The sequence below is a fragment of the Pezoporus wallicus genome, unplaced genomic scaffold, assembly GCF_028554395.1.
Source record: "Pezoporus wallicus isolate ANWC-B61680 ecotype Strahan unplaced genomic scaffold, APGP_CSIRO_Pwel_v1 contig_3486, whole genome shotgun sequence".
NCBI lineage: Eukaryota > Metazoa > Chordata > Aves > Psittaciformes > Psittacidae > Pezoporus > Pezoporus wallicus.
In genome coordinates this window covers 6143797-6170640 of record NW_026642292.1, presented here as the reverse complement: position 1 = coordinate 6170640, position 26844 = coordinate 6143797, and the positions used below count along the sequence as shown (strand labels likewise).

Below are 26844 nucleotides of genomic sequence, written 5' to 3'. Positions count from 1 at the left end.
CTATACGAGAAATAACTGATAACAGCAGTAACACAATGAAGACCTCTTATTTTACAGATCTTTCCTATGTCCATATGTGGGCTCCAGGACAGGAGAGCAGTCCAGATAACCAAGGAGCCGGGGAGGAAGCCTTCCGGGTGAGGTGCTGCCAAACCCTCAACAAGTTGAAGGAGGGTAGATTTGGGGTGAGGAAGAGGAGGGCTCTTCTCCTGTTGTCTTTGTTTCCGTCTCTAATGACGATGTCACACTATTTCCACGGCTGGTCCTGCTGCACAGCTGGGTCACAAAGGGTTAGGACAGAAAGCAGCATGTGCACTTTTAAAACTACATGCAACAAAGTCCGCTGCTTGAAGTCCGGGTCCCCTCTTCCCCCGCCCCTCCCCAGCTTCCAGCAATAATTTATTATAAAGGGGTTTTATGATACAAATTTGATAATCTCCCATACACATTGGCACTGTTCTAACTGGAGTTGTAAGCCCATAAAATTCAAGCCCTTTGTTTTCATGAAGGCCACAAGGTTTTAAAAGATACTATTGTACCGCCTAAAACCCATAAAATTGTCACTAGGGACTGATTAAACAGTCCTGAATTGAAACAGTGCGGATTTTGTCTAGGTCCTTTTCATGCAGAACAATGGTCTTTTCAACCCCCAAGACAAAAGGAGGTTTAAGGAGCGATTCTCCGGGAGATTCTTCTAAGATAACCCCATCCATATGGGAGACAAGGTGGCCAGCAGCTGAGACAAAAAAAAAAAAAAAAAAAGAGGGGGAAAAAAAAAGTTTTGGATGGTAGCAGGAAAAATAAAGGGAAGGGGGAGAAAGACAGCAACAACCAAAAAAAACAAACAACCAAAAAAAAAAACAAAACAAAAAAACCCCAAACAACAAAAACCCACAACCAAACAACCCAAACGGTCCTTCCCGCCCATCCCAGAAGCCTGGTCCACTCTCCATCTCCTCCTTGGCACATGCCCCTGCCCAAGCAGGGAAGGGGATGCAGGTGGGAGGACCGGCGTCTCTTCATCCTCCCCAGCCTTCTCTGCCTTGCACCTGGGTCTGATCCTCCCGCAGGGAGGTCAGAAGAGAAACCAAGCAGCCCCTCGGGAGGGGACGCAGCCCTGGGGAAGGCAGCTCGGGCAGAGGAGAGGGGCTATGCTGCCACCCCGCATCCCTGCTCCCCGAGGGCTCCCCGGGAAGTGTAGGCAGCAGGACACATCTCAGAGGCACATCTGGTCTGAAGTTATCCCCTTCCAGGGAATAAAGACAACAAACAAACCAAACCGCTTCTCCGGGTCCTTTTCCCTCGACAGCCTCTCCTCGGCGGAAGGTTGCCTGCATCAGTCCCCATGGGGTTTTCTCTCCCAGATATTCCCTCCTCGTTCCTGATCTGTGTTTCCATTTGAGGGATGGAGGCAGAAGGTCTGGTCTGTATTTCAGACACCTGTTTTGGTTTGGGTTTTGAGGGTTTTCCCCCACTGGCCGCTGCCAGGACAACCATATTCTTGTTTTCCCCGCAAAATTAATAAAATCAGTTGTTCATCAAAGAGTTTCAAAACGTAATTCTCTGGGTATTAAAAGGCGTTACTATTTTCTCTTGGCTACTCTTCTTTCCTCGGTAGATCTTTGGAAGAGGTCCAGACTAACGGGAAGATTGGCTTAATTCTGGATCCTCTTTTACCGGCTCTATAAAAGACCGCAGCGAACCGCGGCCCTGCCGGGCCCTCGGGCGCCGCCGCCCAAAAGGAGAAGTCCTGGCTCCTCCAGGGACGGGGGGCTCCGCGTTCACTCTCTCTCTGTAGGAAATATTACCCGGCTTACAATGAGATGCTTGTAGCAAACTTTATTCGCGGTTTACCGGCGCACGTGAGTAAAATAAACGAAATTGAAAGTCCGACGGCGCGATCGAGACAAGTATCTCAGCCTTTATGGCACGGGAGGTTATCCTACGAAAGACCCCAACCGTCAAACCTACACTTCTCCGTCGGGGAAAAAAAAAATACTATTTTCCAGAAAATCATTTTATTAGTCACTGGAAGAAGCAGCTATTTTAAAATAAACTACGTCGCTGGGATCGTTATGTCTTTAACAAGGAATCTCAGGTAAAGGAGCAGGAAGAGCAGAGGTTTTACAAAATCAGAGCCGCACCCGGCGTCCGCGCCTTCAGTGGGACCGACGTTGGGGGAAGCTGCCCAGGAGAGCCTCGCCCCTGCCGGCAGCACCGCCGCCCCGGAGCCGCACTCTGTCGCTCGGTCCGCCCGAGTCCGGCAGACACGGTGCCCCGGTGGCTTCCTCGCGCTAGGAGTCCGGGGCTGGGGCGGGCCTCCCCGCGCCCGTGGGATGAGTCCGGCCCCGGAGGGCGAGGCGCCGCTGTCACCATCCCCAGGAGACGACGGCGGGGTGCGCTAAGTGCTGGTAAGCGGGGAAGACGCCGAGGGCGGCGGCGGGCGGGCAGGCTCGGTAGCCCGGCAGGGCGAGGGCGGCCTGGGCGCTGCAGCCCGGCAGAGCGCAACCCTGCTTGGGACGGGCTGCGGGCGGCGGAGGGCTGGCTGGGCAGCCGCGGCAGGGCTCCCCGTCCCGCACCAGCACCGGCACCACCACCCGGCGAAGCAGGGTGGGCGGGCGCTGCTGGGGGCTTCCGGGGCCCTCGCTCCGCGCCCTCTTCATCTTGTAGCGGTGGTTTTGGAACCAGATCTTCACCTGGGTCGGAGTGAGGCTGAGCAGCCGAGCCAGCTGCTCCCGCTCCGGCGCCGAGAGATACCGTTGCTGCCGAAACCGCCGCTCCAGCTCTAGGGTCTGCGCCTTGGAGAAGAGCACCCGCCGCTTCTTTTTCTTCTCTTCGGCCTCCGAGACTCGGGCGGGGAGCGACCTTTGGGTGGAGTCGGGCAAGCTCAGCTCCGGGCCGCTCTCGTCGGAAGCTGAGGACAGCGAGGGGGTTAGAGAAAGGGGATGGCCGGGGCCGGGCCTTGGGGCAGCCACCCGGGAGGCGGCGGCCGTCGAGAGCCGAAGCACCTCCTGCAGGCAGAGCCCTGGCTGTTTACGGGGCCGGATTAATCCCAACAGTCAACAAGAGATCTGAGCTAACCCCCCCCGGGAATACATTCAACCTGGCCCACAAGACGGAGCCGGCTTTTCACGCCCTGGGGAGAGGCTCTACCCGCCGCAGATCCCCTCACGGGCACGGACGCCTGGGGCTTGCGGGCCGGTAGCGTCTGTGCTCCTTCGGTGCTAAAGCGTAATACCGGGCTGCCCCTTTCATTACTGCTTTTCTTCAGCAGCTCGATTACCTTACTATTCAACTTATCCTAGCAGGGCTCCCGCATCATCCATCCAAAGGACTGTCTTCCCCCATGCACACACATTAAATGCTCTATATCTGCGGCACCATTTACGTGTGTAAGGCAAGACCAATGCTGTACGGAGACGGGGCTGTGGGCCGGAGCCTGCCCTCCACCATGGCAGATGTGTAGATCTAGGCACAGTGAGGCGAGGCTCAGGGATGTGCTATGATTCCCTTGGCGGTGCTTGGAGTGACCGAATCCCGCCGGCGCACACAGGCAGGATTTCTTGCAACAGTGAAACGGGGGAAAAAAACTAAGAATAATTAAAAAAAACAACCCAACCAACAAACCAAAACCACCACCACCAACAACAACAACAAACAACCACACACACACACACACACACAAAAAAAAAAAACCAACAACAACCAACCACACACACACACAAAAAAAAACCCAAACAAAAAACAAAACACCACAAAAAACTAACAAAACCCAACAAAAACAAAACAAATCCGGGAAGGGAGCTTAAAAGATAAGCACAGAGATACGGGCGATACAGGCTGAGGTTTTGCTTTCTGCAGTATCTGGGAACATGACAGACGTACGCGTGTGTGTGTGAAAATTAATATTTTCTCTCTTAAGCTCATGGCCGGGATATTCCTGCTGTTTCATTGTTGCAATTCAGCAATATTCTATAAAATTCTCATCCTGCATCTCCCCGATCCTGCGGGCTACACACACTGGCGATTCCCTTCTTTGCATCTTCCCCGAAGGAATAGGGGTAATAAATAAAAGCTGTGCGGAGATGGCGAATTCCTGTCCGTTTCATACTCACAGGGATAGTGATTTCTGTCTGCTTCTATCCACCCTCGGTACGGCGAGCCGGTGTAGTTCGCTGAGTGGTGATGGTCAGAAGCTTGCTTTATGCTATTAGCATCCTGCTCTGGTAAATCCAAAATGCTTCTCACTGTAAAACTGATCCTGCCAGATGTGGCCATGGTAGGCTGTGTACACACACACCAAAAATATCGTCCCAAAACCTCGAATTCCCTCCCTTAAAATCTGCGAGGAAAGGGCTGCGCCCGGTTACTGAGGAATCTCCCAGCTCAAGAGGACCTTTCCTTCCATCGCCACCTAACCCCAAATATTAGTGTCGTTTACAGAGGTGTCCTGTTTATATAAACAGTCCTCCCCACTGAAAACACTGCCTGCTTTCAAACCGTCCCTGTCTATAGGATGCTAAGTACCTGAATTAGTCAAGTGCTAAAGCCCTAATGGGAGTAGGTGTAACCCCCCCTCCCGCTACCCCCATGAGAGAATAACCCGTTACCTCCCAAAGACAGCAGGAAACAGGCTTCATCATTACATATTCTGTCTGATTAGCCAAAAGTGGGGACAGATAATGGTAATTGTTAGCAGTGAATAACATCTTGGGTGGCATGTGGATGACCAACAACCACCCCCCTCCATTCGCCACTAAAGCTACTAGCGTCCCTTCTATCCGCAGACAAAGTGAATCCTCCCAGGACATCCGCAGAGCCTGCCGAAAGCCCCGTCCCCGCTTCTCCCTCTTTATTTACCCCCCTTTTCCCTCTCTCTTTAAACCTGGAAGGAATTTAAGTCGTTATTTGTTTTATTTCCTCGGGCTGTTTGTCGTGCTACCTCCAATTCTCCCTCTTGTCATCGGCAGGTTTCCGACCCTCAGTGGGGGATTTTTCACACCTCGGTTGAGCTGTCGGCGGGGAAGGCTGGCGGGTGTGTGCGTGGAGGGGATGGGATCTCGGGGGAGAGTTTGCCTTTCTGGGCATGGTTCTGAAAGGTGCATCATTCTCCCAGGAAGGGTGATGGCATGATCTTGGCTGAGGAAACGCAGAGAGCCCAACACTCGCCTGTCCATGAGCAAGAGTCAGTAGGAGGGGTAGGAGATAAATATATTTTAGCACCATTTTGCGTCGTAGCACTAAGGAGTATTGGGGCATATGTGATCATTGGGCGATATGTATGTGTGACTGAAACAATTCAAACTGGGAGAGAGGGAGAAAAGATCAAACACGGCGCATTTATTTATCTATCCGGGCGTCTCCCATCCCCGCCCGGAGAGAGCTGCCCGAGAGCTGCTTCCTCTGCCGAAAGCATCAGCGCATAAGCCCGGAGCCCCTGTCCAGACGTCTGCAGACAGCGACTGGGCACGGCCCAGGGCCCGGGGGCAGCTCCGCTGTAGTCTCCTCAGACAAGCGGCTCCTCGCAGCCTGTCACCGCAAGGCCCCTTCCCGCCGAGAAGCCTCGATGACGGCGGAGGACTTGTAAAGCAATATGACATGGGAACACGAAGCCCGATGAGCCGCTTAAACTCAAACCCGCAGCGGGCGGGCTCGGTCCTCAGGGGCAGGGCAGGGGCAGAAGTGACTGATTAAATCGGGTAGCGCAGCGTGGGTCAAGCGTTGGGGCCGCAGAGGGAGGGAGCGCGACACGCTCCCCACCCTCGCGCCGCAGCGCCCGTCCCCGTAGCTTCCAGCCCGTTTCGCTGGAAGGACCTGACGCCCGTCTAGAAAACCAGTGGGTGGCAAATCCTGCTGGATGGAAAGCCTCGGGGGAAGGAGACACCTAACCTCCTCCTAGTTTCCTTTGATGGCAGCCCCTCCGAAGCGCGCAAGACACAGCCCCGCCGGACAAACGGCGCGAAACCCTGTGATGATTCTCTGAGGGCCCGGAAATAGAAACCCAGGTACACACAGAGATACTCTCCTGGCTTCGTTGGCTCAAATTTCCCTGTCCAAACAGACATCTATAAGCTGTAGTCTATAGATCGTTTTCATCCGTGCCCGCTTTCCGCCGCCCCGTAGGCCCGCTCCCCGTTGCGCGGGCCGCCGTCGCCCCTCCCCACCCTGTTCCGGGCGTCGCTTCTGGAAGCGGTTGCATTTCAGGAGAACAATGTCAACAGAGCAATAACGACAAGGGAAAGGCGAGATTTATATCGGCGAGATTTGTGGGCGAGATGAACTGGGCACAAGGCTCCATTTGGCCAACTTCCCGCATATTTCTTCGCGACTGGGCAGGTTCCATATGAACGATTCCCAGGCCGTGATTACTGCAGCCACCTATCAAGCGTGCTTGGTGACAACAGTTATCTTCCCCGCTCCAAGCACAGCCTCCCAGCCGTCCTGGGTGGTCAGAGAGAGGGGAGCACAAATACATGCCAACTGCTAGGCCGTGAACAAAAGGGAAATGTAGCCCTATGTCCCGGACCTGTTGGAAGCATTTGTTCCAGTCAAGATTTTGCATTTGTTCAGATCTGGAATAATAGGTGATTGACGCCTTCCCACAATGTGCTTTAACTCTCCGGGATAAATCGGAGCTTGTTCCTTGTTGTCATGGTTTTCAATAGGGTTCAATGGGATTGAACCACTATCGACTCTGCTTTACGTCTCCGGCAGCCCCGTCCATACAAATTTATTAGTTACGTCTTTTTAAATGAGATTAAATTGAAACGACATGGCCGTCCTCGGCGGAGTGGCTCCTCCCGCTGTCGCCCTGGTCCCGGTGTCACCGTCTCCCCCTGAGCCCGCCTGCCCGTGTCACGGCCGGGACAGCCCGGGGCCGGCGGGAGGTGGGCGCCAGCCTGGCCCCCCCTCGCGCCCCCCCTCGCCAGGTACGGCTGCTCTACTCTCCCCTGCCCGCCCCGCCCGAGCGCCACTGCCGCCCGCGTTCCCGGGAGCCCCGAGTATAAAAGGAGGCCGAGAAGTGCTTATTAATATATCGGCCCCGCAGGCAAATATTTGCCGAATGCCTGGGACAGAGCGGAGTTTCGAGGGAGGGGGAGGGGGGGGTGCGATGGGCGGCCAGGGGAGGGGCGGGGGCCGGGGTTCAGAGAGCCACAAACTTTTACAGTATCAGAGGTGGCTCTTACCAGGAGTTTGCCAAGGACACTAAAGAAAGTGGAAAACTTTCCAATGAAAAAAAAAGTCAGGATGAGAGAGAGTCTACTTCAGTGACCTCTCTTAGCCTTTTAATCTATTTAACATCCTTAGCCCACACTGATGTGTAGAAATAAGTAAATGGTACTCTTCAACCTTTAAGAGCTCTTCAGCAACAAATATTTGCACTTACTCTTAGAGTTTTTCTCAAATAGCGCAAGACACATTCTCCTGGGACGAGCCGAGCTGTCTAAATATACCTACGCATTGTTATCTGCGGGAAATAGTTCGCTTCAAAGGGAGAACGTCATAATCCGAAATGTTTCATCTCTTGTTTTGTTCGGGACCGACTTAGATACTTTTCAGTTCTGGCTGCTCGGCCTCATCTCGGGGTTTGCCGGTTCAGATGTCAGTCTCTCCTGCGGCACTTCGGCGTTGGGGGCGGGGGGCACTCTCCCCGACAGAACCCCGACCTGCCGTCCCCCTGCGGACGGCATCCTTAGATGCCCCTCCGAGGGGTGGCTTTGCCATTCTCAGGTTGCTCCGCCGTGCCGCCGGGCGACTGGTAGCTCTGGACCGCCACCGAGACCCGACGGCGCCCACGGGGGATGAGACGGGGCAGGCATTTTTCAGGGGATGCCACACATACGAAGCAGTTCCCACGCGTGTTCTCTACCCTCAGAGGTGGTGGGACCGCAGGGCGATCCTGTAGCCGGTCAGTCGCTTACTCGCCCTTACGGCGAGTCTAGGCGGGCCTACAAAATGAAACGGAGTCTGTTTCCGTGGCCCCGAAGGGGTCGGCTTCGTGTGCTTGGCCTCCCCGTCCTTCTAGCTAAATCCACAGAAATACTTCCGCCCCCTCCATTCCCGCGCTTTTAAAAGAATCTTCACTTTTCCAAGAGGATAAAGAAAAAATATTTTACATTTAAAATGTTTGTTTCTTTCCACGTTAATCTCGGGGAGCCTTTCCGCCAGCTGCGTACTTGATTGCGGCTCACATAAACCAAACAGGGAACCAGGTAGCAGGGGAAGCCGACCCCGTCCCCCCGTGGGCCGGAGGCCGTAGCCCTGGGGGAGACGTGCGGCCACGGCCACCCTGCAATCAGCGGGTTGGCCACCCTGCAGCGCGGGCAGGGCTGCTCTCATCCCAGCAACCTGGGGCCTTTGCGGAACGCTGCTTGCTGTCCAGCCCGAGACGCAGCCCGGCCCTTTGGTGTGACCCGAGGCTGGGTCGGATCGTCCCGTTGTGGCTTCTGCCGCGCCGTTGCCCGGCTCCCCTCCTCACAGGCCCCGCTGTTAAAAACACTTCCAAACACCTGAGAAAATAGCGGCTTTTTCTCTCTCTCTTTTTTTTTTTTTTTTTTTGAATGGGTTCATTTATGGTGCTCAGTGGAGGGCTGCAAAGCAGATTGACCAAATCGATGTATATGGGATGCAGAAACCCGCCATTTTCCTGAAATAGTTGATTGTGTCTACACCTCGAGAGAGGGGAGGAAACTAACCCAACACATTTACATCAATACAAGTGGCAGCCTGGCTCCGGTTGGTGTAGTCCCGGCTCTGAGAATGAACTCTCCAGGGCCCTGAGCCAGGCGAGCGAGGGGCAGCGCCGACAGCCAGGAGAAGCCCTCTGGCCGGGGGCTTCCAGTCTGTGCTGCTGGCTGAATGCTTTTGCCGTGGTAGGTTAAATCTGCGGGATAAAAGGTACCAAGACAACATACCTTGCCAGGCTCACGTCTCTGTTGATGGCTGGCTACTGAGACACAGAAAATTAGTGACTTGGCAAACATCACAAAAAACCCTCTACCAGAGCTGTCAAATGAACCTCTGACCAAGAGCGTCCTTTCTCTAGCATACTGCATTTTAACGGTTTAATCTGTGTAACAAAGTATCTACGAGGGAGTTGAATTCAGCTCACTGACTTTACTGAAAAGAAAACTTGACCTCACAGAATGTGAATTTCAGGATTGATTTTGAAGAATGCAAGATTCCACCTTTCTATAAAATCAAATAATTCTCTATTTCATTTTCCCAGTAATGAGCATGTCCATAACTTTACACACTTTTCCTTCATCTTCTTCTGAAAATGGTATCTTTCCCTCTCAACAACTAAGCAGCTTTGGACTTCGAATTTTACTATAAGCTCTTTGTCTTTTAGCTTTGCAGCTGAAATTCATTATGGTACATTTTCTAAGGCAATATTGTGGAGAGCATGGAATATTTCCTGCAGGAAGAATTGGTTTCTATATATTTCTGTATGTTGTATTTGCCTCTCTTTTCCTCTAGAATAATGTAATTTGCTTTTCCCACTTCCTAATACTTCTGAACGATCTACATCTTCTTCTGCAGCTCCTTGATTTCTTCTTTTTATGACTATTTCCTAATCTAAGTACATACACACATCGACTTCAACCTATTAAAAAATTCAACAGATTTGAACTACACTTCTTTCTTTCATGTCCAGTTTTGAAAATTCTTATTCTCTGGTGTGCTCAACTTCACTCTCTCCTAAATCATGGCTCCCTCTGTTATCAATCTTCTTTTGGTTTTACAGAACTCATTAATTAAAAATAAATAAAAATTATTTCATCAGATACGTGCAAAGCATGCTATCCAAGGCTTACGCTTCCTCTGAAACCCTCATTTTTCTATTCTGCATTTAAACAAGAGACTTTACTTCTTGAAACAGGGATTACCCACAGCAATGGAGGATTCAGGACTGCGCTTTTCATTTGCTCTGTGTGATCATCCTAGAGGAATTATTTTGCAAATTGACTGCAAGCAAAGCAGCAAGGGACGAGCCCTCCCTGCTCTTTAAGTTGTTTTGGGACTAGTTTGTGTAGAGTCAAACTGGCGTGGACATGAGCTAGGCTGTCCAGCTGCCTGGGCTTTCCTTCCCTTGGGCTCCCTGGAGCCCAGCTAAGGCTGAGGGGATGAGGCTTCCACTTCCCTGTCAGCACACTCTCCTTGGGCAAGTGGGGAAGGGCCACTCTAGTTACCTGGGTCATGAAACTGCGGTGGCTGCTCTGTTGGGAGCTGTCTGGAGTACGGGCTTTGTACCTACCACGTCTGCATTGCCATTCCCCTCCTTGCCCCATTTTCATACCACACTCTCAGCCTGCATGGGATGTACAGGGGCAGGAGCACATTCCAGCGAAAGGGCAACCTATATCCAGGACAGGATGGCTCTCAGGCCCAGATTCAGCCACTGTAACTGGAGTGGGGGGGGCGTTATCCTCGCTGTTATACGTGTGCAAGATGTGCAGGCTCCAGGGTGGAAGTGGTATATCTGGAGCCCAGAGGGCAGCCAGTAGCACCAACGACTGAAGGGGGCTGCTCTCAGGCAGTGACCTTGCCCCAGATACACCTCCTGTTTAGGCATCTAATCACCTTTTACTTCAGTGGGAATTAGGTGCCTGACATTCGAGAGTCTGGCCCCAAAACTAAAGTGGGTGGTGCAAGGGAAACAGCGTGAATCCTTAAGTCCTTAAGCAGCTGTTGAGAAACTGCAATAGAGGACAACAGTGTACCTGAGGGAAGCTGTCCTGTTCACCAACACCATCACTTTCAACAGATCTTCAAAAAGACAAAAGTAATTTTGTGCTCTGAACAGCTTACAAGGGTATATATTTGATTTCAGTGTACAATTCTTTGTCCTGGGTTGTAAGATAACATTTAAAAAAAAAATAATCATTAAATCCTGATAAATATCCTCCATTGGTTACATTCTATTGAATTCTGATGCATGACCTCTATTAGAATAAAACTGGAGGCCAAAATTGCAGACTTTTAAAAGGTCATTTTATTATTTTCACAAGTGAATATTTTCTTCTTCTGTGGCATACCAAGTCACCAAGAGGCAGCAGTGATTTGGTTAAGTACACACCAACTGACTGGCCATCACATTCACTGATTGGCAAGCAGGCTGCCAAGCCAAATATTTGTTTCCTGTCAGTGGGCCAGTAAGTTGGGGTTTTTCTCAAGCTATGAGAGCTCACAAACCTCCTGTGATCACAACTGGGTTTGAGACTTCTAAACATTTATCAAATTTGGTTGTTTTGTTTTATTCGTTTATTTGTTTTTTTTTTTGTAGACGGCAGACAGAAAGTAAGCTTATGTGAGGCTTGCACTTTGGGAAATCAGGCAAAAAAAAAGGTAATTTTTAGTTCCCAGCTGAAAATGTTAAGGAAAAGGTGTTTTTTGGCTGTTCCCAGAACTGTATAGATTTGTCCCTGATACTTCAGGTAAAAAGATGTGAGCAGAGAAAGTAAATTTAAAATTTCAGTACATAGTTTCTTGCCATCCTCAGACTGAATTCTCATTTCATTTACACACTGTTGACTACAACTGGCTTTAAAATGTTGACTAAGGTAACTGCTGACTTCAAGAGCATTCAGCTGGGTGAAGCAGTGCTGGTTCGGCTATGCCACACAATGAGTGACAGAGATGCTTTAGCTGTACAAGTTACCACAAGGTAGTTTACAGGGGAAAGAGTCACTTCCATTCTATAGCAATAAAATTGGCTTTTATGTTTCACTTTACCCAGATCCAAAAGTCCCCATTTCCACATGTAATGACAAATCCACATCTGAATTTTTCAGCTTTGATCTGACTTGATAGTGAGCCGCTTTTTTGCTCCCGAATATGTATGTTTTAAACAGGGCAGCTAGAAGCTATACATACAACAAGCTTCCAAACTAAGAAGCAGCAAACTACACACATCGAACTTTACACATTTTATACATTAAAGTATATAGCCACACTTTTGATGATCAAAATTTGACTGTCTTTAAACCTCACAGTAGATGATTAATCTTCTTTCATTCCTCTGTGTCTGTCTCCGCAGCTCTCTTCTGGTTTTCTTCCCTTCTCTCAACCCATGATTTAGCTCTTTTTGCCCTGTTTTTTCACTCTCCACTGTTACCATTTTAATGCGTGTTTGCAGTTATTTGCCAACAGTAACAAGTGTCAAACATACTCTGCCATCAGAGATTGCATTAAGAAACCAGGAGAACACGTGGTAATTTCTCAATCCTGAGGCAGTTTCTTAAATGCCATGAATAATCAAAACTGAACAGCAAAGCTTTGAAATATCCTCAAACCATCCCAGACTGGAATACTTGATTATGAGACAATAGCTGCCAGTGTGTTTTCAGATATGACTTATTTTAAGCTTATTTTAAGCTCTTATTTAAGCTTTCAGAGAGTCTAGTAAAGTCTCTGGGCCTCATTCTGCTGTCATATGATACATTTGTCACCCCAAAGGGCAACAGGGATTATAGTGAGGCAGATACAGTTTGGGTTCAGATGTAAAAATTTAGTTTACTTATACATACAGTGAGAATATAAATGTTTCCCCAAGTTATTTTCTCAAAGGTTCTTTTGCACAGTAATTTCCAAAGTCCAGCTTTAGTAAGATGGCAACATGGTCTGAAAGAGCATGTGTTAGATGAGAATAGAGTAAGATCTGAAACCTAACTTTGGCTCTGCCACTCTCATCCCACACGGCTTCACTTCCTTGATCTATTTCCTTGCCTTTAAAATAGGGCCAGATTCATCTATCTCATGCCACTGCTGTGCGTGTACATGGTATGACTGATGAGTATCCATCTAGTACATTAACCACAAAAAAATTGCTGTAAAAATTCTAAATAAGCATGCATGTGGGCAGGTATTTCATGAAAGTGTTTGTCCTTCATTCTGGACTTGTGTTTGTGCTGTGCTTTTGTTCACAAAAGCTTTTTAAATGGTCACAGTTCTTAAGGCAGAGAAGTTATGAATCATGCGTGGAAACAGCTCCTGCAAGAACTTCTCAATAGAAAAGTTGTTTGGGGTTTTACTCACCTGCAGATCCAGTGGCATCATATTAAGACACTGCTTCCAAAAAGTAACTGCCAAAGCTCACATAAAAAAAAATAAAAAATAAAAAAATCCATGAGTGATTTCTCACCCAGGGACTAACACTGTTGAAATAGGAAAGAAGGATTTTTTACTGATGGGCAGCAATTAGCAACATAGGAAAATCCAATTTGCATTCACACCACTTCAGTCTCACTTGTTGGTGGGCTTGTATCCCAGCACAGCTTCATGCCAGCACTTAGCTGCTGAGCACACAACCCGCTGCCTTGCGAGGTGTTAACATTCATGAGTACTCACAGACATATTTTTGGTTTGGGGTTTTTTTGAGTTTAAGTGGACTTGCATGATGATTCAGAGTCATGCACCCCAATTGAGACTACTGTGGGCAGGAACAGCTTGCACTCGAGAGCAGTGTGAATCCCTGCAGATGCAGGACGGCAGAGCCCATGTCTGCCTCTTACACTACAAAAACAGCCAGCAAATCCCCTAGCAGGCTTGTCAGAGAAGGAACTGGCTGAGGCATCAGACAAATCCTGAACACACAGGCTCTGTGAAAGAGGGAGGACAGAAAGCCAAGGGGCTGGAAGAACACACAATAACTAATAGTGAATAAATGACTGCTGACCCTCCCTATCTCTGCCCTCCTTTTCAAGCTGATCCCAGGGTAAGGTTGTACATCAGATGTTTTCTTTAGGAGTCTGTAGTCAGCTTCACATATGCAGTTTTAAACTCAGCTGAATAATCTTATGACTTCTCTGTTGATTGATTGTGTGCTGACATCCTTCCGAAATTAAAATACTTGGAATGAATAACTCTGATCATCATGCCTGTGATAATTCCTTAGCTTCTTGTAGGACTAATACTAATCACTTAGTGCTCAGTTCTGCTAGAGTTAGAGCAGTTTACTTTTTGGGTACTTCAGCTAAGTGAGAGCTCTCACTGAAATTCTCAAAGTTATATTCCCAAAATCAGTTTTTGGAATATCCCTTCCTGCCTCCAGTCTTGGGCATTGGATGAATATGAAAAACAGTTCCAAGATTTTCTCCCTCATATTGCAGTGCTTAAGCTTACTGACAGGAAGGAAGAGCAGTGGATGATTAATTTTAAAACAAAACATTCCTGCCAGCCCTCCACAGCTAAATGGAAGTTGTGGTGACTGAGGCATTTATGGAGAATATTTCAAAGTGAAATATATTTATCCCATGACAACACTCTATTACCATGAAATCTTGTGGTATACCTTTAATAATGAGTAATCTTCGTATAATAGTTTTCGTATGATGGAATTTGTTACATCAGTGAAACAAAGCTACTTTGCTATTTCTGGAGCAGACACATTCCAACCTTTTTTTTTTTTCCTTCTTTTTTTTCTTTTCTTTTCTTTTCTTTTCCTCTTCTTTTTTTTTTTTTTTTTTAGAATATGCTTTCTTTTGCTGTTATTCATCCAGTTAGCAAAAACATCCATTGATTAACAATACAGTTACAATTCTACTCGCATAATCATCTGTATTATGCCCAACATCAAAAGGACTTACAGAACTTAAAGTAATGATTAATAATAATGGCTTTAGAAGCTTGACTTCTTCTGTAAATTCTGATCTGTTACATTGATTTAGTAAGCATTTCAGCTTGAATAGTCAACATAGGATTGCATGATCCATACTTAATTTGATAAATACATTATGTTTCTTTACGGGAGAAGTTGGTACATGTTATTTATTTAATCAAAGAAGTGATTTGTAAAGCTATCCTGTGCTGTGGTCCATAATAAATGTTTTCTTTAAAGCAGGAAAAAGTTCAGCTGTGCTCACATAGTTACATTATGCATGCTATCCTGCTGTACCAAGGGGGGGGAATTACATTTGCAAACAGAAAATAAAAATAGAATGACAGAGGAGAAAAGAAAACACTCTTTTTAGTGCCCTGTCTTGCAGACACATCTTAATGCACTCAAGAGAAACAACTGAAAAAACAGCATTAGCAATAATTCTACAGAAATCACAATGATTTGTATCCAGCTAATGACTGATGAACACAACTGTGTCTTGCGTTTGGACTTTAACTGCAGGGAAGGTAGCAGTGCCAGTACTGTCAGGAGGCAGTGGGGCCACGTGCACAATGGCTGAAAGAGCGACCACCCAAAGTGATGTATTTCAGTATTGAAGATGCACAGAGACCTGTATCAGTTGACCTCAGCCTGTGACCAGTGGAGTAAAGAGTCACTAACTCAGAAAGGTAACATGGGCTCTGCTTTTCAAAGCCTTTGTAAATCAGTATAAGCACCTTATAAAAAATGCAAAACTTTCTCGGTAACCAAGTGCAACTGAGATGGGATTGAGAGGCTGGAGGGTGTCCTAGGAGAAAACCTCCAGCAGCACACAGAGTCCCAGCTGCTCTTTTTGTACAGTACCCTTTGAAACACCAAACAGCAGGCAATACAGACCAGTAGGAAGCATTGCAACTCTCAGTTTAAAACTGTATATGTGCACCTTCTGGTGGTTTAAGTCACCAGAATCAGAAGTCTCAGAATCTACCATCAGGAGTCTTGAAAAGGAGATAGAAGAAACAGGGCCGAAGTCTCATTTGTACAGTGGCAGCAGGAGTGCAAAAAGATGCATTTTAACACCCCAAAATCAGTTCTTAAGCTTTCCTGATCCTAGAAAGATATTTTGTGCCGTTGGGTGCTCCCAAGCTACGCTTGCATCCTGATTTAGTAAGTATTTGGCTCAGGATGCAGAGAAAAGATACTGCTTCACTTAAACAATGTTTCAGTTTATTATGGTTTTTGGTCTTCAGAGGGTTTCATTTTGTTTGGCTGTGGCAGCTGTACTGCAGCTGCAGGCAGAATATTCTCTGTCTTTCTTTAGTGTCAACGGCAACATTTTTAGAAATTTCCTGTACTGCCTTGTTTGGCTCTTTTATTTCTTCCAGCTTTTATTTTATGTAATTAATCTTTTGTATGCACAGTGTTTAAGTTTGTGTTCTTCCTGCCTCATTTTTGATCTCATATGCTCTGTTTGGTCTTTCGCTTGTGTAGTAACCACTACAGCAATATTTTCCCTTTCCTTTTCCAGATCCAGCAACTCAGGCTTCAGAATTCACCTATAACTAACATGTGAAGTTCCTGTTACATTTTGGGTACTGCACCCAGTGAAAGGGGGCCTAGCTTAGAGAATCTTCAGATTATTCTTCTGCATCTCTAATCCAATCATTTGAGTTACACTGACTATAAAACATAGTAGTGCAATACAGAGTCAGAGCCTGGATTTTTAGTCCATTGTGAAGACATAACACTCACTGGCCAGCATGACTGCTAATAGATTTTATTAGCATAATTGCATTTATGTTATTATACCAACTCAAGCACACCAAAATCAATATTATAGAATCATAGAACAGTTAGGGTTGGAAAGGACCCTAAGATCATATAGTTCTAACCCCCCTGCCGTGGGCAAGGACACCTTATGCTAAATCGTATAACCCAAGGCCTCGTCCAACCTGGTCCTGAACACTGCCAGGGATGGAGCATTCACAACCTCCCTGGGCAGCCCATTCCAGTGCCTCACCACCCTAACAGGAAAGAATTTCCTTCTTATATCCAATCTAAACTTCCCCTGTTTAAGTTTTAACCCGTTACCCCTTGTCCTATCACTACAGTCTCTAATGAAGAGTCCCTCTCCAGCATCCTATAGGCCCCCTTCAGACACTGGAAGGATGCCATGAGGTCTCCATGCAGCCTTCTCTTCTCCAGGCTGAACAGCTCCAACTTCCTCAGCCTGTCTTCATACGGGAGGTGCTCCAGTCCCCTGATCATCCTCGTGGCCCTTCTCTGGACTTGTTCCAACAGTTCCATGTCCTCTTTATGTTGAGGACACCAGAACTGCACACAATACTCCAGGTGAGGTCTCACAAGAGCAGAGTAGAGGGGCAGGATCACCTCCTTTGACCTGCTGGTCAATGGCTCAATGTCCTGCTGGAGACCAGTAACGAGTGGTGTCCCTCAGGGATCTCTGTTGGGACCGGTCTTGTTTAACATCTTCGTCGCTGACATGGACAGTGGGATTGAGTGCGCCCTCAGCAAGTTTGCCGATGACACCAAGCTGTGTGGTTCGGTTGATACGCTGGAGGGAAGGAATGCCATCCAGAGGGACCTTGACACACTTGTGAGGTGGGCTGATGCCAACCTCATGAAGTTTAACCATGCCAAGTGCAAGGTCCTACACCTGGGTCGAAGCAATCCCAGGCACAGCTACAGGCTGGGCAGAGAAGAGATTCAGAGCAGCCCTGTGGAGAAGGACTTGGGGGTGTTGGTTGATGAGAAAATGAACATGAGCAGGCAGTGTGTGCTTGCAGCCCCGAAAGCCAACCGTATCCTGGGCTGCATCAATATTGACTAATAAGGTCTCAGTACTCTTAATTAAACTTAGTGTCTTATCTTCAAAGGAAAACACCCACCCCCCTACCTCCCCATAAGAGAGAAATACAATACAGGTAGACCTATGAAAGCCAGTGATTACTGAATTTTTTTTTACAGAAGGCCAGATTCAGAGTGTGTGCATATCTCTATAACCCCATGGACTTTATGGAGTTACCCTGATTCAAACTAGTTAAGTTTCTGGCTCTAGCTATTTTATTCCTTCCTTTATTGCCTTACCATGCCGGGTTTACAGAATGGACAGGCGAAATAAGAGCTCACAACACTTGAAAATGAGCTGTAATTTTGCGGTTCTGGATAAGTGTTTAACTGCTCGTCAAGGTTAACAATGTGTTTAGTGTGTGCACATGAGGGAAATCTTAAACAAGTGGATTTACAGAAAGAAGCCTTTGCTAGATTGAGAGTATAAAGGACTATAGCTGCAAGTTAGAAGATAATTGCTTGAAAACATTGCTATAAAATTAAACCATAAACCTCCATGACCAGCCTCAGATATGTCACGGGAACAAGCGCATGCAAAGAAACAGCAGGGAAGGTAAGCGCTAATGCTTGCTCCTCTTCGTCCAGCAGCACTCCAGCACAAACTGTCCACTCCCAGCCCAGCTGGATGCCCAAATCAGGCTTGTCTTTCCAGGGAATAACAGATAAGAGAATCAAGCACCACAGCAGCTACACTCTACGTCATCTCAGAGCAAGGATGGTGCTAAACAGAGTTTGCATCCTCAGTTCAGAAAACTCCTTTCCTCCCTTTTCATTTTCATTTTCTTTTTTTTTCTTTTTCTTTTTTTTTTTTTTCCCTTTCTTTTGGTGTCAAATATAATTATCCCATGGTATGACAGCTGGCACACAGCACCAGGTTACAGCTCCTGTAGTCTGCAGTAATACAGATCCATATGCTTTGTTAAAATCTGCCTCGTTTGTTCATTTCTACAGAAGTTATTTCTGTATCTTCAGAAAATGCACTTGTCATTGAAAAGGTATAAGTACACTTGAGCTGACAAAGGCAAAGTTTGTATTGGCATTTGGGGCATCAAATGGGGAATGACAACATACTAAAGTCTGAAGTCTGGCCGTAGCCTGTAGGAGCAATACCTCTGTATCATATTGGCGGTAGGTTATGCCCCTTCAACCAGTGGTAAGGATTTCAGAGTTTTTCCTATCATCTGTCAGGCCTTTCAGAATTACTTCCCACCCATTTTCTCCTAGAAAGGAGTAAACAGCAAGCAAGCAGCTACAGTGTCTGTGGGTTTGAACTTCTATTCCTCTCCGGGTTTTTGCATGGGGTATAGTTTGAGATATATATTAGACTTCCAAAAAAAGTATCACTGAAGTCAGCATTCAGCGTCAATATTTTAGAGGTGTTATACCATTCAAAATGATGTATTTACATGAGAAGCAATGTATTACACTGTTATCTGTGTTTAAGTCACTGCACAAGAAAATATTTTCAAGTATTTTCAACTTTTTTTTTTCAGGTATAATACAAAAAATGATGCTATAATGTTGCCCCTAATCATGAGCTAATTATAATCATATTGTAACAGACAACCTGGTTTTTAAGGTCCTTTTGTAAATTATATCCTGTAAACACAAAATCTAGAAAGGAACTCTTTTGAAAGCTGAGTTTCTTTTATGTGCCTGTGATGCTAGGACTTAGAGGTTTAAAGACAAAAAACAAATTACTATAAATCTGTGAAACTCACCAACCCTTCAAAGGCCTCATCATTTTGCTCTGACAATATAAAATGCCTTTTCTGTGCATCTGTATTGTGTTTGCACCCATTTTAACATACTTTGATGTTTATTGGCAAAGTGAGGCCCTTCGTTTAAATAGAAATCTGCACTTCTACCTTTTACAGTAATACAGTATCACATTCCAGCCTTGAAGGATCAGCATTGTTCAGGGGGCTCAAAACAAAAGGTAGTGGAGAATCAGAAACACTGTCTGAGCCCTAAATGCCACGGGGATCTATGGCTTTAAGAAGGAAAAAGTTGGCTGAAGTTTTTCTGTATTTTGGCCATTTGATCCTCTTCAGAAAGACAGAAAAATAAACTGAGCTGACACAGTGATTTCAAGGCCTCTGAAGATGTGTTGAAAAAAATAATTGTTAAATCTGCTGGCTCGAACCTATAGCAGCAATATTGACTTCTTCAGGGAATGAAACTCACTGGCAATCATCTGATACTCAGTCCCACATCAGGTGGGATGAGGAGATCAATCCAGTCTGGCAGTGATTCAAAACTAAACAGTATATTTTTGAGATCTTCAGTAAAATGAGTTGATGGAAACAGCTGGTTTTTTTAAGTGAGTGGAGGGGTGTCCCAGTGAACGCTAGAGTCAGTAGCATGTATGCCAGTGCCTAATCTGCTTCACCAGAAGTCGTTAAAGAGCTCAGAGAATGAGGGCTTGTGGAAGCGCATTTGGGTATTATGTTGCTTTACCTAGTGTAGGCCAATTGGTATAAACAGTAAAAAATCATATAGATGTTAGAGGGTCATGCATGGGACAAGGAAGCTGCTAGGACCTGCACGTGTGAAGAGAACAGTCTGTTTTCACCCTTCCTTCATTCCTTTCTTTGTAAAAAAAAAAAAAAAAAAGAAATATTTCATGGCAGAATAAAGACAATAACAGAGAAAGGGAATCCTAGCAATGCTTATTTTTTAAGTGTTTTTCCTTCCCACCCTTGCCTTTAAGACCATCAAGTAAAAAGCTTCTGTCAAACTTCCATTCAATTTATTTCTCTGGCTCCACAATGTGCTTTCCCTCCTTGCATCCTTCTTCAAGACTATTGCTGGCTCTTTGTTGTCTGGTTTTCTGGTTTTCGCTTCTGGTTTTGTTTTTTTTTTTTGTTCCTGGTTTTGTTGTCACTAGGATTCCAAAATTTTACCTAAATTGCTCAGAGGAAAAATATCAGAATATTTAATTTCATCAGCTTGAAGTACTTGGTTTCTCTATGGTTCTAGCACTTCAATTCAGCTGTAATATTTTGACTATAGCAAAATAACAAAATACCCTGAACTGTAAGCATTGAAGTCAATGCATAAAGATTGAAGTTTGCTGTGGGTGTCTTTTTGAGGTATTTTATGTCATGAGCAATGAGCAATTTTGACATTTTATTGTGATTGTAAACAAGAATAAAATTCCCTTTTTTCTTCTTTTTTTTTTTTTTAAGAAAACAAGTTGCCCCAGAACTTTTAAGCAGAAATTTCAAATGTTGTTCTGTTCTAATAAAAATAGTTATTGTACAACCACTGGTGGTTCAGACCAAAAATATGATTGCTTCTCCCAGAATTTAGCCTTTTGATTACCATTGACCATACTGTGATACATAGATTGATAGGTTTCAGCAAGATAACTGCTCTACACAGTTTATCTATCTTTGATTTTATACATTGTGGAAATTTGCATTTGTCTTTGCCTGACCACACTCCTCTTGGGTTTAAAACATTAGGGTGCCATGTTCACAGCTCCTCTCCCGGATGGTCACAGGATCCTCAAACCACAGGAAACTACTCAGGGAAAAGAGAATGGATTTTCTCTTTTGTTTTAGCTCTGTCCCCATCGTGCTGTCCAACTCCCCACCATCCACCTCCATGCCATGACGCCAGTGTGTGAGCCTGCCACACTATCTCTCTTCCCAAGCTCTCTGTGGGGCCACACAGGGGCAGGTTGAATAACTCTGGGTAGACTACAAAGTCTGTGCCTGGCACCTGAATGGTCTCTGTAATTAACAAGTTAAATGAGGAGCTCAAGAGCATGCACAGGAGTCAAACCAGCCTCATTCAGTGATGTAACTTTCATACCAGAAAGGTCTAGATGTTGCAATCAAATGTGAAATTATCTTCTAGCTAGATGTCTAGGCAACTCATGTCATCCCAGTATTCCATAAACTACTTCTGAACCAGAGCAGAGATTTAGTTTGTTTTTTGCCCTCAAGTGAGCAAAACTACATAGATGAGTTGTGCAAGACACCAACCTTATCTCATAGCCCAGACAAAACTGAACTTCAATCTTCAACCTTCTATCAGGAAAAAAAAAAAAAAAAAGGAAAGAACTTAAGAACTTTACACAAATTGGTTTGTTTTTTTTTTTTAATTTTAAGTTAAATTGATGCTACTCTTGCTGCATTCCTGATCTTCAAAATGGTATTACAGGACTTAATCATATTACATATACTTGTAATATTGTAAGCTTACAAGGTTTGGAGATTGAGACTAAATTTTCTATTTTTTGATGTTCAGTTTTTCTTAATGTAGAGGTGTGTCAATGGTAAAAGCACTTGATGTACTTTCACATGCGGTATCACTCTTTCCACAGTCCCAAGACGTTTTACATTGTATAATATTTATTTATCTGAAAATTTTATCTTGCAAAAGTTTCTAAATGCTAACTAAATTGTACATAAGCCACTTTCTGTGCTTGAAGAAGGAAAAAACAAAGTTATTTTAGTTATTTTAATTTTCTAAAAATATTTTTTCTCAGTATTTCTACTTTTTTTTTTTCCTTTTTTTTTTCCCCAAGGCAGAAAAAGGTGAAATTTTTTTCACTATCTTCGACTTCTGGAAATCTCTACTTTTGGATATTGGCTGATACCACCAATAACCTCTGGTTCAGCTTGGGATCTCAAGCAAATACAAGTTGGAAATGTTGCCCATGGCCAAGACAGACCTCCAAAATACCTGTTACTCCCTCTGCCTGCAAATGGAGGACTTCTCCTTCTGCTGGGTGAATCCAGGTCTGAAATGTGGATGTGTGTGCTGTGCATCAGGTGGCCCTGGTTCCAGCAGTTCCAAGGCTGAGCTGTTCCACTGAGCACTGATGCATACATGACTAGCCTGTGCTTGGTACATTCAGCACATTGTGAATAATACATCACTTACTACATGTCCATAAGCCAAAGGTGCAGCAGAGATGCACTTCCTCTCCGGACACCCTATGCATGGTCTACACTGTTAATGTGTGTTTTCCAGGGCTTTCAAACATCTGGAAACTCCAAGTAAATGCCTAAATTCCTTTTCCATCTGGAGATCATTTATATACAACATCATTTATATACAACATCCATGCCAGGTGTCATGATGCTCCCTTATCTCTTGAATGACAGGCAGAAATGAGGAAAGCAAGAGGAATTATTTATATTAATTACTTTTCATAGAATCATAGAATAATTAGGGTTGGAAAGGACCTTAAGATCCTGCATAAACAGAATATTTTATGTTACTGACCCTCAGGATTTCCATAGGGAAGCAAGACAGGAAAGTGTGTGTTGCCTCCAGTGAAGGTGGGCTTTGAGGGCAACACAGGATCAACTATAAGTGAGCATGTTACGGGGACAACTCATTGCCCCCCTGAGCCTGCAGTCATGCTCTAAGTAGAAAATCAAGTGATGCCAAAGAGTCCCTAGTTGGGATCAGAACAACAATTGCTACAGGGTTCCTCACAGGACAGTGCTTCCAGCTCCGTCAAAACTATCCTGTGTTTGCCAGGTGATTCAGTAACATTCCCAGGGAATTTGACAGAAGTAGGGTCGTAGGGAAGAGCTGTCTGAGCTGTCTCACATGCTGGAAACAGTACACAGGTATCTACCCCCCTCTAGAGGTAAAAGTCTGAAGCATCTGTTTCGTGAGCAAAAGCGTTCGGGTGATCTGAAGCAGCTGCAGTGGTACAGGCTCTCCTGACTGCCGCCCTACTAAAGTAGCTAACGACTTAGCTTGTATGTCTTGCATGCCTGTGAAAAGTGGGTACAAACCCACTGCCTGCTCAGTGGGATTGTAAATTACAGACCTGCTCAGGTATAAGGTAACAGGCAGCAGATAAAAAAGGTTTCTGACTCAGTGTCCACTGCAAGGACAAAAAAATCAAAACAAAACAAAATAATCCACCATAAGTAGCAGGGCTTTAAAATATTTCTTAATATTTTACTTTCTTTGTTTTAGTCTAAATCATACAGCCAGTGCCTGTGTCTGAAGGGAGTAACTATATTTGGGTCTTTCGCACATTAATCACAAGACTGAAGTTTTGATGAGCCCTTAAGAAATGCAGTGCATACATAGAGTTACATATATATGTGCAGAGCCCCTATGTCTGGCCTGCTGTGAGCTCTACCCTCCCAAACAGAATCAGTGTCTTATAAGGACCCTGGAGTGACACAGAAAACCTCCAGTTATCACAATTGCTATCCACAGACATGTCAGATTTGCCAGTACAGATGTGGATATATGTTGCAAGACAGTTACAAACCCACTTTAAGCACCTTGCAGATAGTGGGATGGAAAATATTAGAGGCACAACAAACTGCAAGATATTTTGCTGCATAATGTACCTTCCCTAAAATATGGAGTTGGTGCAGCGCAAAAGATCACATTTGTTGGAGTTTGAGTAGATGCTGTACTTGTCACTGGGGTGGTGTAGTTGCTGTACCTGGAGTTGGAGTAGCTGTGTTATCTGTTGTAGTCAGAGTTTGAGTAGTTGCTGTACTTGTCACTAGGGTTGGTGTAGCTGCTGTATTTGGAGTTGGAGCAGCTGCGTTGTCTGTTGCTTTCCCATCAGATCCAGAGACATTTTTTTCCCTTTGAAGGTGCTGGATAGTGTTGAACAGGGCTCTGTAAGCATAGGCCAAGCCCCAGCACATTGCCATGATTTGTCCATCTCTGGTATGGCCTCATTTAGGTGTTTTACTAATTCTTCTGGATTTTGCGCTTGTTCGGTGGTGAAATTCCCAAGTACTGGAGGGGCCCACTGATCTAGATACTTGCCCATACTATCCCACACACCCTACCACTCATGACTGTCCAGCCTTGGGGAAAATCTGTTGATCCTCCTATATTGTTGTCTAACCCTAGACAAGACCCAAACCCAACTCTGCTTAACTTTTGAGATCAAATGAAATGGTCCTGGGTAAAACACACTCTGTATGTGTGCCAACATGGTGATCCCCATCACGATTAGCAGGCAGGTCTCAAGGGTATCCAAAGGCCTTCAGAAAAAAACTTCAGAACTCTCAAATGATGCTGTAAATAGTCTTGTGGGGGAGCTGGAAATGTAAGGGAATGTCTCCTTCATAGGTTGACCACCCGAGGAAGAAGAAAAAAAAGTGTAATTGCTAAACACTTTCGTTATATACCTCCCAAAGTATAGAGGTGACGACCACACTGGGAGTGCAAGCCAGATCAGTTTCATGATCAATGAGTCTATTGTATTAGAAGTCATTACCATTAAGTATAGCAAAACAAGAACCTTAGCCCAAGCCCCCCAGCCAATAAACACTAAAACAGCAGATACTGGCTGTAAGTAAGGTACAACATGCTGAAACTCCGAGGCCAAGAGCAACAACTCTGAGAGCCAATAAATCAGCATTATGACAAGTGACTATTAGTCCAAAACAATGAATGCTTATCACAAATACGATTAGACACACTCTGGTCAGATCTGTTGTTACCTCAACACTTCGTGCCTGTCCTGGGTTTAGCAGTAGCAGTCAATTTTTCTCCTTCTTGGTAGATGGTGCAGTGTTGTGTTTTGACTTTCAGCCTGGGAACAGAGCTGATAACACTGATGTTTACTATGACCAAGGACTTTGTGAGTCTCATGCTCTGCCAGGGAGGAAGGAGGGGAGGCCAGGAGGAAGCAGGGACAGGACACCTGACCCAGGCTTGCCAAAGAGGTATTCCATACCACAGCACATCATGCCCAGGGAGGTAACTAGGAATTACACGGAAGGGCACGCTCTTCTCAGTCGGGCTCGTTTTGGTGGGTGGTATTGTATTCTCTTCCCTTGTTATTTCTGTTATCATTATTATTATTGGTGGTAGCAGTGATTTGTGTTATACCTTAGTTACTGGGCTGTTCTTACCTCAACCTGTGGGAGTTACATTCTTTCGATTCTTCTCCCCATCCCTCCAGGAAGGGGGGAGGAAGAAAGTGTGGCTGACTGGGTTTAAACCATGACAGTGCCCTACGTTGGGTGCTACAAAGAATTGTCATTGTTTAAGCCCAGCTGGTAACCCAGAATCACAAGACACTTGCTCACTTCCCCCCCAACACACACACTTCCTCCCCCTGCTCCCGGAGGGATGGGGTGGAGAATTGAAAGAATGTAACTCCCACGAGTTTAGATAAGAGCAGTCCAGTAACTAAGGTATAACACAAATCACTGCTGCTACCACCAATAATAATAATGATAAGGGAAATAACAAGAGAAGAGAATACAACACCTCAGCACCTGCCAACCGATACCCAGCCCAACCCCAACAGTGATCTTGCCCTTCCAGGTAACTGCCCCCAGTTTATATAGTGGGCATGACGTGCTGTGGTATGGAATACCTCTTTGGTTAGTTTGGGTCAGGTGTGCTGTCTCTGCTTCCTCCCGTCTTCCCCCTCTCCTTGGCAGAGCATGAGGCTCAGAAAGTCCTTGGTCAGTAAACATTACTTAGCAACAACTAAAAACATCAGTGTAATCAGCGTTGTTCCCAGGCTGAAAGTCAAAACCACAGCACTGCACCAGCCACTAAGAAGCAGACAAATAACTGCTACTGCTGAACCTAGTGAAAAAAAGTTTTTTGTGTTAAAACTGATTTGTCAAAAAGATACAATGGTGTTAAATTTAAGCTTTCGAGTTTTTATTTTTTCAGACAGTTCTGCTGTAGCATCCCTGAGTTACTGTAAAGTCAAGGTGAATTTTGCTCTTGATTTCTGCTTGGAATAGGGTGGGAGGGAGGAAATAAACATGGTTACAATGTTAGGTAACGAAATTTAGAGGGCAGGGGAATTGGAACTAGATGACCTTAAGGTCCTTTCCAATCTAACTATTCTATGATTCTTTGATCCTGTGACACAAACAAGGATGTCATGATTGGAAGGACAAGAAGGCCTTGAAAGAAGGTGTTTAATTTATAAATTGATTCTCAAAGTTGCAAGTATTAAATCACAGATGTATAAGCATATGTTTCATTTGAACAGCTTCTGGTGCAAGTTTTCAGTTATGTATTGCCCTGATGATGCAGGAATTTATTATGGACAGGTAATTGAAATGTGCAGGTCCTTGAGCATGGGTCACAGGGCTTTACCCATACTGTTTTCATGGGGGTCGGAAAGTTTGAAATGAGTGTGTAGAAGGTACTAACTTTCTGGTATATGTCACAATTTTAATTCCCTTTCTTGCAAGAATCACAGGCTAGTTGAGGTTGGAAGGCACCTCTATAGATCATCTAGCCTGAAATTAGGCCAATCCCACTCCTCAAAACAAGGTCAGCCAGAGCAAGTTGCTCAGGGCCATGTTCATTTGAGTTTTGGATATCCCCGTTGTGGAAAATCCGGACTTTTCAGGCAACCTGTTCCCTTTTTTGACTACATTCAC

General features: G+C 45.4%; 1 protein-coding gene and 1 long non-coding RNA gene across 4 annotated transcripts; one reads left to right on the top strand and one right to left on the bottom strand.

The window, feature by feature from the left end:
* The first annotated feature begins 2271 nt into the window (after positions 1–2271).
* On the top strand, positions 2272–16429 carry LOC130609536 (uncharacterized). Its single transcript, XR_008974807.1, has 3 exons — positions 2272–2411; positions 15122–15288; positions 16128–16429. It is a non-coding gene; the product is annotated as an uncharacterized LOC130609536 (long non-coding RNA).
* On the bottom strand, positions 2370–5192 carry NKX2-8 (NK2 homeobox 8). Of its 3 annotated transcripts, none has more exons than XM_057428599.1 (3): positions 4943–5192; positions 4116–4261; positions 2370–2914 (listed from the first exon to the last, which is right to left on the bottom strand). In XM_057428599.1, the coding sequence occupies exons 1-3, from the start codon at positions 5086–5088 to the stop codon at positions 2370–2372; spliced, it is 837 nt and encodes a 278-aa protein (XP_057284582.1). In that variant the 5' UTR covers positions 5089–5192. The 3 variants fall into 3 exon arrangements, with proteins under 3 accessions (XP_057284582.1, XP_057284583.1, XP_057284584.1); XM_057428600.1 differs by having other exon boundaries at positions 5003–5192; XM_057428601.1 differs by lacking the exon at positions 4943–5192 and having other exon boundaries at positions 4116–4588.
* Positions 16430–26844: the final 10415 nt, after the last annotated feature.